This window comes from Phragmites australis, chromosome 14 (assembly GCF_958298935.1).
Source record: "Phragmites australis chromosome 14, lpPhrAust1.1, whole genome shotgun sequence".
NCBI lineage: Eukaryota > Viridiplantae > Streptophyta > Magnoliopsida > Poales > Poaceae > Phragmites > Phragmites australis.
The window spans coordinates 7,747,729-7,758,103 of record NC_084934.1 but is presented as its reverse complement, the minus strand read 5'-3'; the positions used below and the strand labels follow the sequence as shown (position 1 = coordinate 7,758,103).

At 40.3% G+C, this 10,375-nt stretch overlaps 1 protein-coding gene across 2 annotated transcripts; it reads left to right on the top strand.

Moving 5' to 3' along the window:
* Positions 1–830: 830 nt before the first annotated feature.
* Positions 831–7,126, top strand: LOC133890967 (cycloartenol-C-24-methyltransferase 1). 2 transcript variants are annotated; one of them, XM_062331632.1, is made up of 14 exons: positions 831–980; positions 1,098–1,217; positions 2,121–2,187; positions 2,547–2,620; positions 2,771–2,855; positions 2,946–3,001; positions 3,330–3,384; positions 3,475–3,522; positions 3,736–3,819; positions 3,923–4,123; positions 4,295–4,420; positions 6,376–6,473; positions 6,613–6,690; positions 6,783–7,126. In XM_062331632.1, exons 2-13 carry the CDS (start codon positions 1,135–1,137, stop codon positions 6,668–6,670), a joined length of 1,035 nt encoding a protein of 344 aa, XP_062187616.1. In that variant the 5' UTR covers positions 831–980; positions 1,098–1,134; the 3' UTR covers positions 6,671–6,690; positions 6,783–7,126. The 2 variants fall into 2 exon arrangements, with proteins under 2 accessions (XP_062187616.1, XP_062187615.1); XM_062331631.1 differs by having other exon boundaries at positions 6,775–7,126.
* The last annotated feature ends 3,249 nt before the right edge of the window (positions 7,127–10,375 follow it).

Sequence of the window (10,375 nt, the reverse complement as noted above, 5' to 3'; positions counted from 1 at the left end):
AATGAAGTTGCACATCACATATCACTGTGATGCAATGCCATATGTCTTTGAGATTAACTTGCCTCATGAGCAATAATCTTATTATATTATAGTTTGCATTTGTGTTATTAACTATCCTGTATGCACCAAACCTCCATCAACACTTAAAAATAACAAACACATGGCTAGAGCATTTAATGTCCGTGCATTGATATGTCATTTTCAATGGATAGAATACCCATTGTCTGCTACCAACGAATAGTGGGAACCCAATGTTTATGATAGTGATGGATAGGTGCCAAGCAAAAAGCTACAACTTGATATGTCATTTTTCATACAGTAGCCATCATTAGTGGAGATGTAGCTATATATCCACCTAATAAGCCAGTTGTCGCTTCTAAAGGTGAGCACTTCAATCATGCATTTCATTCCATGATTAACTTGTTTTTAGCTATTTACTCATTGATATATCCAATTGGCGTCATATGATACATTTTGTGGCCAGGTTACATGTGATACATTTAGCCTGAATACATTTGACAGATTTAATATGTTTATTTTTTTGCTTAATAATAGATATTAGTATATGCCTCTTAAACATTATTTCATTCAAGATCAATATCGTCTCTTTTAGCGTAGGATGGGAAGAGGAGATTGAGATGTTACTCTCAACATAAATTAAACAGGGCGATATTGAAACATCACTTCTAATATAAACTGGCACGAGCGAAAATATATATTTGCAGTAGAAGAGGACACGGAATATCATCATCAGCCTGTAGATAAATGAAAGGTCACTTCCAACTTACATGCATGTAGGCAAACTATGATAACAGCAGAAGAGTGACCTAAGATGTCGCTATGTATCATATGAAAAATAGGAACATATGTAAACCATCCACACCATATCGAACAGCTAGAGGCCGCGCTATTAATATCCGACCTCGGCGGCGCTCTCCAGGTCTGCTGTTGTGCCTTCTGCCCTTCTGTCGATCGCAACGGTACGTCTTCAGCGCTCTCATCGCTTCGCTCAGGGTGGCAGATCTGCCACCGCGCGGGCGCGGGGAGGCGGATCCGCCCCTACGGGAGGTCTCTGAGCTCTGCCAGCAATATTGCAGGTGACTTCCATTGATCGCGGCGGCGGCGGAGTACACAATGTCGAAGACGGGAGCACTGGATCTTGCATCTGGCCTTGGAGGGAAGATCGACAAGGAAGAAGTCAAGTCGGCCGTCGATGAGTTTGTATCCGAATCTCAGCAGCTTTCTTTGCGGGTGGCACGATCTTTGTTGTTTGAATTTTGTTAAGCTCCTGATGATGTTTGTCCTTTTGGGAATTAAGTAAAACTGAGGAGTTGATTCTTAGCTTACATCCATAAATAATTGCCGTTTCTTTTGTGCTCTATAGATTCAGATTTCCAAGCATCCTTTGTGTAATGTGCAGTACTTTGCAGGTCTACAATAGTCTAAAATAAAAGAAAAGGAAATACTTTTTTGTGTCTGTGTCTTGTAGGATCAATTGTTTAGAAGATGTTTGATATCTGTGTTCTGTCTTTGCTTTCCCTAGCATGCTCTTTTCTAGCTGGCAGATGTTTGTGACTAGGTCTTTTTATTTTTTATTTTAAAGATGTATTTGTTACTAATTAGTGTAACCTTTCAAGATGTATCCAAAAATTCAATTCCCCTTTCACCCTTTTTTCTTCTTTTTTTCGGGGTGCAAGTGTTAAGAATCGTGTGCCTTATCACAACATTTAAACAAGCATTTGATATCTATGTTAGATCTTGATATGTGCTGACCTGTCAGCTATTCCCATGTCACTATCTGAGTGAACTGTTCCATTCATATTGCACATAGTACTGTACTGCAGAAACTGCCGAAGGGAACATTATTAGCATAGCTTCCGGTCCATGTCAATTCAGTCCACCACATGTTCTTGTTAACTGTCCTTTCATATAGTGCATACCATTAAGGATCCATCAAGTTATTCATTTTTCTCCTTTGCATGAACATACTGTAGAAGCTGCTGAATTGAATTAGCATCCTGGTTCATTAGGATGCTTATCTTCATCCCCTTTCCAAGAAAAGACTCATCCATTAATCATGTTTATTTACTCTGATTTTTTGAAGTAAAATTATTTTACAGGTATGAAAAATATCATGGATATTATGGAGGGAAGGAGGAAGCAAGAAAGTCCAACTACACTGATATGGTAATATAATCTTCTTGTTTCGAAGAGAACATTTAAATTTTTGTAAATTTGATGCCCCTACTCGAATTGTACTATAACTCTTAGTTAGCTGCAGCACTGCAACCTAAAAGTTTCTCAGATTGCAGTTCTGCTTGACTAGGTTCCCTTGAGGATATAGGTTATTCGAAAAATAAATAAAATATGGGCAGAAAGCCATCTTTAGTATAACTGATAAATGGTGCTGAAACGTGTTTGCTGTTCTGCATTACCACATGATAAATGACAACAGCGTTGGAGTGAGAAGCTGTTTGCTTCTTAAATTTTCTTATGTACTGGAAATAAGATAAATATCAGCAGCTGATGTCTTTATGCTTTATCAGGTTAATAAATATTATGATCTTGCCACTAGCTTCTATGAGTATGGTTGGGGTGAATCTTTCCACTTCGCTCACAGGTGTGGACTCCCTTGCTGAAAGAGTAAATTGCTTGTCTGTCATTTGTCAGAACAAAAATAGCTTGTTTCCTATTCTAAAGGAACTGGAAAAAGTAACATAGGCTATGCTAGTCACTGGTCGTGGTAATTCAACTATACTTAATATGTTAGATGGAACGGAGAGTCCTTACGTGAAAGCATCAAGCGACATGAGCATTTTCTTGCCCTGCAGCTTGGATTGAAACCAGGAATGAAGGTCAGTTGTCCTATTGAAATCTATGCCAGAATTGTTTCTTCTGCTCTTGTTATAACTAGAGGATGTGTGTTTTTTATTTCTTAACTGCAGGTTTTAGATGTGGGCTGTGGAATAGGTGGACCATTAAGAGAAATTGCAAGATTTAGGTATGATCCTTGGGCCAAAGTTCTTTAATCTTGTGAATTGTGATGTCCTCTGTTTTTTAAAATATGTAGCCAATGTATAAGAGTTGATTAATCTTTGTCAAATAAAAATCGGCACTTGTGGTGAATTTACTTTGGGGAAGTGCTTTCTCTTTGGGGAAGAAGAAAACAAAACATGCTCATTGTTTATTTAGATCACTACCTTCTTTCATATCATTATCCATTCATTTTCTGCTAAAACACCATAGTCAACCTTTTTTTTTTTTTTTTGACGGGGAAAACAGTAGGGGAAGCACCATAGTCAACTGAATCATGCAATGGTTTACTGCAGCTCAACTTCACTTACTGGATTGAACAACAATGAATACCAGATATCCAGGGGAAAGGTTTTTTCAAACAACATATGTTAAATTAACAGCTTTCATTGTCACACTAGTTATCATGTTGCTCTTATAACATGATATTTCAATATTCAGGAGCTCAATCGGTTGGCAGGGGTTAGTGGAACTTGTGATTTTGTCAAGGTATAGTTGCCTTATCCTCAAGATCACATTTCTTTTTGGTTAACCTCTTCAATTTGCGTTGCTGCTCTTTTAATTATCTTTTGTCTTGGCAAACAAGCATTGTTACACTAACGGCTCTATGCATTTGCATGTATGTATAAAGATGTTACAAGGTTGATTCTTTTAGATGAAGTTCAGAGACTTATATTGTCCACATATTGGTCTATAATACAGGCAGACTTCATGAAGACTCCGTTCTCTGACAACACTTTTGATGCTGTTTATGCCATTGAGGCGACATGTCATGCACCCGATCCAGTAAGATTTCAATTTTTCAGACTGTCACTTCTGTACTAAGATGTATCATCGATTTTTATCCCTTTTTGTAATGGAAAACTGAATTGTTCTTTTTGTTGCAAAGGTTGGCTGCTATAAGGAGATCTATCGTGTGTTGAAGCCTGGTCAGTGCTTTGCTGTATATGAGTGGTGCATTACTGATCACTATGATCCAAACAATGCAACCCATAAAAGGATTAAGGATGAAATTGAGCTGGGCAATGGCCTGCCAGATATCAGAAGCACTCGGCAATGTCTTCAGGCAGTAAAAGATGCTGGGTTTGAGGTAAGATAGACATATGCTTTTCCCTGTTTGCTGATCATGTTCTGCTAGGATTTACCTAGGGGCAAATATGCTGCTGACAAAGCATATACTACAGTTATTATCTTCTTGATATGATGTAGTTTCAAAGCTTATCGAATGGGTATAGATGTTCAAGTCTTTTTCTTCATGCAGGTTGTTTGGGATAAGGATCTTGCTGAAGATTCCCCAGTGCCTTGGTTCTTGCCCTTGGATCCAAGCCGATTTTCCTTGAGTAGCTTCCGATTGACTTCTGTGGGACGTATGATTACTCGCACATTGGTGAGGCCAATATATAGTTCATCTTTTAAGATATTTCATTTGTTAGTTGTACTATCCATTTTGTTCTGCACAATCAAACCAAGTCATTATTCTCTCCTAGGATGACAACTACTCCCTCTAGTAAAAGATGCGTATTGTTTTGGACATTACACCTTTGACCACTATTTTCTACTATAATACATTTATAAAATCCAATAAATTTATGATATTATGACAGTATTTTCAAGACAAATCTACACATATGATTTTTATGTTTCCACATTAAATATTTTAAAAGTTATTGATAGTCAAAGTTTTAAAGGTTTCACCGAACCTTACCCAAAACGGCAAGTACAACAACAACAACAACAAAGCCTTTCAGTCCCAAACAAGTTGGGGTAGGCTGGAGATGAAACCCATAAGATCTTGCAAGTCTAGTCATGGCTCTGGCACTTGGATAGCTAACTTCCACGCACCCCTATCTATGGCTAGTTCTTTGGTGATATTCCAGTCTTTCAGATCCCTCTTTACAGACTCCTCCCATGTCAAGTTTGGTCTACCTCGACCTCTCTTGACATTATCCACACGCTTTATTCTTCCGCTATGTACATGCGTTTCTGAGGGCCTGCGTTGTATATGCCCAAACCATCTCAAACGATGTTGGACAAGCTTCTCTTCAATTGGTGCTACACCAACTCTATCACGTATGTCATCATTCCGAACCCGATCCTTTCTTGTGTGGCCACACATCCATCTCAGCATGCGCATCTCTGCTACACTCAACTGTTGGATATGTCGCTTTTTAGTTGGCCAACATTCTGCGCCATACAACATCGCAGGTCTAATTGTCGTCCTATAGAACCTGCCTTTTAGCTTCTGTGGTACTCTCTTGTCGCAGAGGACGCTGGAAGCTTGGCGCCACTTCATCCATCTGGCTTTGATTCGATGGCTCACATCTTCATCGATTTCACCATCCTTCTGCAGCATCGACCCTAAATATCGAAAGGTATCCTTCTGAGGTATCACCTGCCCGTCAAGGCAAACCTCATCCTCCTCGTGCCTAGTAGTACTAAAATCGCACCTCATGTATTCAGTTTTAGTTCTACTAAGCCTAAAACCCTTCGACTCCAAGGTCTGTCTCCACAGCTCCAACTTTCTATTTACCCCTGTCCGACTATCGTCGACTAGCACCACATCGTCTGCAAAGAGCATACACCATGGGATATCACCTTGTATATCCCTTGTGACCTCATCCATCACCAAAGCAAAAAGATAAGGGCTCAAAGCTGACCCTTGGTGCAGTCCTATTCTAATTGGAAAATCATTGGTGTCACCATCGCTTGTCCGAACACTTGTCACAACATTATCGTACATATCCTTGATAAGGGTAATATACTTTGTTGGGACTTTGTGCTTCTCCAAGGCCCACCACATAACATTCCGCGGTATCTTATCGTAGGCCTTCTCTAAGTCAATGAACACCATATGCAAGTCCTTCTTTTGCTCCCTGTATCTCTCCATAAGTTGTCGTACCAAGAAGATAGCTTCCATGGTCGACCTCCCAGGCATGAAACCAAACTGATTTTTGGTCACGCTTGTCATTCTTCGTAAGCGGTGTTCAATGACTCTCTCCCATAGCTTCATCGTATGACTCATCAGCTTAATCCCACGGTAATTAGTACAACTTTGAATATCCTCCTTATTCTTGAAGATTGGTACTAATATACTCCGCCTCCATTCTTCGGGCATCTTGTTTGCCCAAAAAATGAGGTTGAAAAGCTTAGTTAGCCATACAATTGCTATGTCTCCAAAACGGCAAGTAGGGAATAACAATTAGGGGATAGTAAATGCTTTACTGACCATGTCTTCCATCAAAGGAGAAGTTGATTCCATCAATCATCATGTACTGAGTCTCCAAGTAGGTGCACATAGGTGGTGAAACTTGGCACTGAGAGCCTCTTGTTGATATTGTTCAGGTCAAGGCATTGGAATACGTTGGTCTTGCTCCAGAAGGCAGTCAGAGGGTCTCTAATTTCTTAGAGAAGGCTGCTGAAGGTCTTGTAGAAGGTGGCAAGTAAGTCTACCTCTGAACCAGAAAGCAGAGTTGCATAGCAACAATTTCAGTAACTCTAGTACTATCGTTTACATTTTTCTTTTATTTCCCTTTCTGTTACTACTGTATGTGTACATTCTAATGTGGATAATAACTACAGGAAGGAAATCTTCACGCCGATGTACTTCTTTTTGGCTCGGAAGCCTCTGTCAGAATGAGCCCTTGGAGCACATTTCAGGTAGTAGCTAATTTTTGTAAGCTCCGAAAATACCCCCCCCCCCCCCTCTTTGTTCAGCGTTGTGTTTCTAAGTTCCTTGTGTAGATTTTCAGAGCGAGAAAGATAGGAAGCACTTGATAGAAGCAGAATGGGAAATCTGAAATCAAGAAAAACATGGGAGTAAACTGTTAAGCTGTCTGTGGGAGAAATCTGAAATCAAGAAAAACATGGGAGTGTTCCTGTGGGAAGAGAAGAAATAGTGAAATGTGTTAACTGTTAACCTTCTCTTTGTTCAGTTGTTTTGCTTTGTGAGCTTCTGATCCATGTGTTTGTCACTAGGGTGCTTGTGCTCTTCTTGAACTGACAATTCGAAATCCTTTTCCTTGTCCTAAGCTAGTAGCATAAACAAGTTGGTTTGTATAATACTGCTTCGATATAGTAAATGTCGAGTTTTTTTGTTGAAATGTTGAGACAGATTCGTGCGATGATTTGGAGATGTGAACAATTCAAGTTCAATTCAAATTGTTCTTCCATTTGATTCGTTCTGGTATCCATGCCAGAAGTACCACAGGGACAAGTATGCATCCCTGGATCCCTGTTAGAACGTGTCCTTACCCGCGTCGCCGCCAACCGCTCGTCGAGAGGTGCCGCGGCGGCACCATCAGAATGGAGAGCGGCGGATTGCCCTTGGTCCCTGCCGATCGTCTGTGGCTGACACGCCGGACGCTGCAGCACGGCGTGGTGACCGGTAGTACTTGACACACTGATGACAGGGACCGGCCACGCCACAGCTCCGGCCGTGGTGATCGTTCGCTGGAGCACAGCTGCGGGCAAAGCCAAGCCCCGTGTCCCGCGCGCTGTCTGAGGAGCGCCCGGCTCCTCGATGCGCCGTCTCGGGACGCGGGAGACTGGACTCTGGACCTTCCATGAGCATGGCGTCGCGTCGTGGGCCTCATGGCTCCGGACGACCTCGACGCGGAGGCCCAAGAACAGACTCGCCCTCGTGCTCCACCGCCGCCGCCGCATGTCGCCATGGAGGTACCTCATGGGAGTGTTCCACTTCCACCGTGCGACCGGCGACGACAGGAACAAGAAGATGAAGATGCCGCACAGTTGTAAGTGTGCCGGTGCCGGTGCCGGGCCTATACATGAGTATGGTATCAGATTCAGATTCTAACATCAATATCACAATGACTTTATTATTAACATATGAGTCTAACTACATGCATCAATGACGACGTGTGATATCAGTAGATCCTCGTTCATGCGGACCCTATTCGATGAGATGCCGCGTCGGGACGAGGAGGACGGGTAGTCAGGTGCAGGCCGAGAAGCTGCGTTGGTGGTAGCAGCTGCGCAGAAGTGACGTGTATTAGCAGCAGACCTTGGTGAAAGCAGAACTGCATACACTTACAATCGTACCAGCAAATTTTCAGGAACTCAGATACTACCTTCTTTGTTTTCCTTACCATACCAATCACCATCTATAACCCATCTATCTTGATTGAGTATCAATCTATCTATTTATACCTATACCAATCACCAAATCTAAGGAAATTACTAAGTTAATCGGAGAAAAAAAAACATGTAGCCATCTATCTACCGTGTAGCCGAGTTATAACGGCTTTGATTTAATCTTCACGTTCACAACAGACGGCATTGATTTCATCAGATTTAGGTAGAGGGTGCGAGTGTGGCAAGCTAGCAATGATGCGCAGAGTGGCCAACCGAACCTTCAGTAGTTGAGATCTGCGACACTTTGTATCACGAACGAAGTAACAATTAATATTCGTGGAAATATAATTGACGTTTTGTGTGGTTGCAATATATTATGTGGCAATAGCAAAAATTCCTTGGTAGTGATACAAAATTGTATTAGACCAGCCTGCTGAGCAATCAATCCGTGCAGTATTCTAATATATCACGCTTAATTTATAACATCCTCCAATGTCGTCCAAATCTATTCTTTTCTTCATGCTATATTTCTGAATGGTGGGTCAACCGCACAGAATGATGATTACAATGGTGTGGGGAGGGGCAGGCAGCAGGAGGAGAGGAGGGACAGCCGGTGGTCGGGTGCCGGATATCACCAAAGTGGGAGAGGAGGCAAGCGGCTGATCTCGAGTCGGCGAAGAGCGGATCTGTTTCAACCCAGTCAGACGCGTATGGTTCGGCCAGGGGAAATTATGTCATTTTACTTGGTCCCAGAGGGAAAAAGGAAATGAAAATGACTTAAAAATGTGATAATGGTAAGATAATCAAAGAATCCTGGTTCTGAGTGAAAAATAAGCGAATGCAATGTTACGAGTGTCAAATAAGCGAAGCTACCTCTTGACGACGACAAAAAAAAAAAAAAAATCCCTCAACGGTAAATGCCCTTAATTATTTCCTCACTCTTCTTTCTTCAAGTCCTGTTCGACTCAACATAAAACACATCATTCCACTCTCATTGTCCCAAGCCACCCAAAAGCAACATAAAACTTACTACCACACTCTCCTGAACAAACTTGATTTTTTTTTAAATATTATGTTATTGGAAAATTACAAAAATAATAGTTAAATTCATAAAATTATCGGCACGCGGAGTGCTGACATCCTACGTGGCAATGAGCCTAAGATACTGTCAGTACTCCATGTGTCAACAGGTCATGGGCCCGGCAAAACGAGGGTACCATGAAGGCTTTTTTGGAGTGTCGACAGGTGCCACGTTCAAGCCTGTATTTATTCCTTGACTGTAAATTCCTCTTCTCACGCTTGACCCATTTAGCAGAGAGCTCAAGCGCGAGGTGACGAACAGCGGAGGCGGCCAGGTAGGCACAGTAGCAAGGCGACGCGCGGTGGGCCGGTGAGCACCGATGATTTTTTTTTCTTGCTTGTCTTTAGAAAGAGTTAGAAATTAGGAATAGTTGAAATGTAGGAATAGCTAGAAAATTAGAAATAGTTAGAAAATAGTAGGAAATTAGGAATAATTAAAAACATTAGGGATATTGAAAAACATAGGAGGAAATAGTTAGAAATTAGGAATAGTTAGAAAAAAATAGAAATACTTAGAAAAACAGTAGAAAATATTGAGAAATAGGAGTAGTTAGGAAAATTAGAAATACTTAGAAAAACAGTAGGAAAATAGTTAGAAAATATTAGAGAAATCTATAGTAGAGTAGATAATTTAGGAAATGTAGAATATTTGGAAAAGTTCGAATAATTTGGTAATTTAGAGTTAAAATAGATTATTTAATGTTGTGGATGTAGAAGTTGTAGGAATTTAGACTTGGAAAATTTGATATGATTAGACATACACATTTTTCGTCGATGTAGGAATTGTACAATTGAATTATTATGGATTTTTGCATTATATTTCAAATGGTAGGAAAAAAATTAGATTCACTTGGAATGTAGAGTAGGAAAAATTAGAATAGAGTACAATAGATAATTTAGTATAGAGCATACGTAGTTCGGAATTTTTCAGTAGTTAGAAAACTAGTATAGTTAGGTAGATATTTTCTTATTATAGTAGTTAGAAGTAGATTGTGAATCTACATTATTTAGATAATGTATGTAGTTAAAAAATATTTACAATTGTTAGACAATCTAGAATAGTTTGAAGTCGAATTGTTATGAATATATAGTAGAAATATTCTATAGTTGTAGGATATGTAGAATAGAAATGGAGTAGTTTTTTTGTCAGCATTACATTTTGGATGGTATA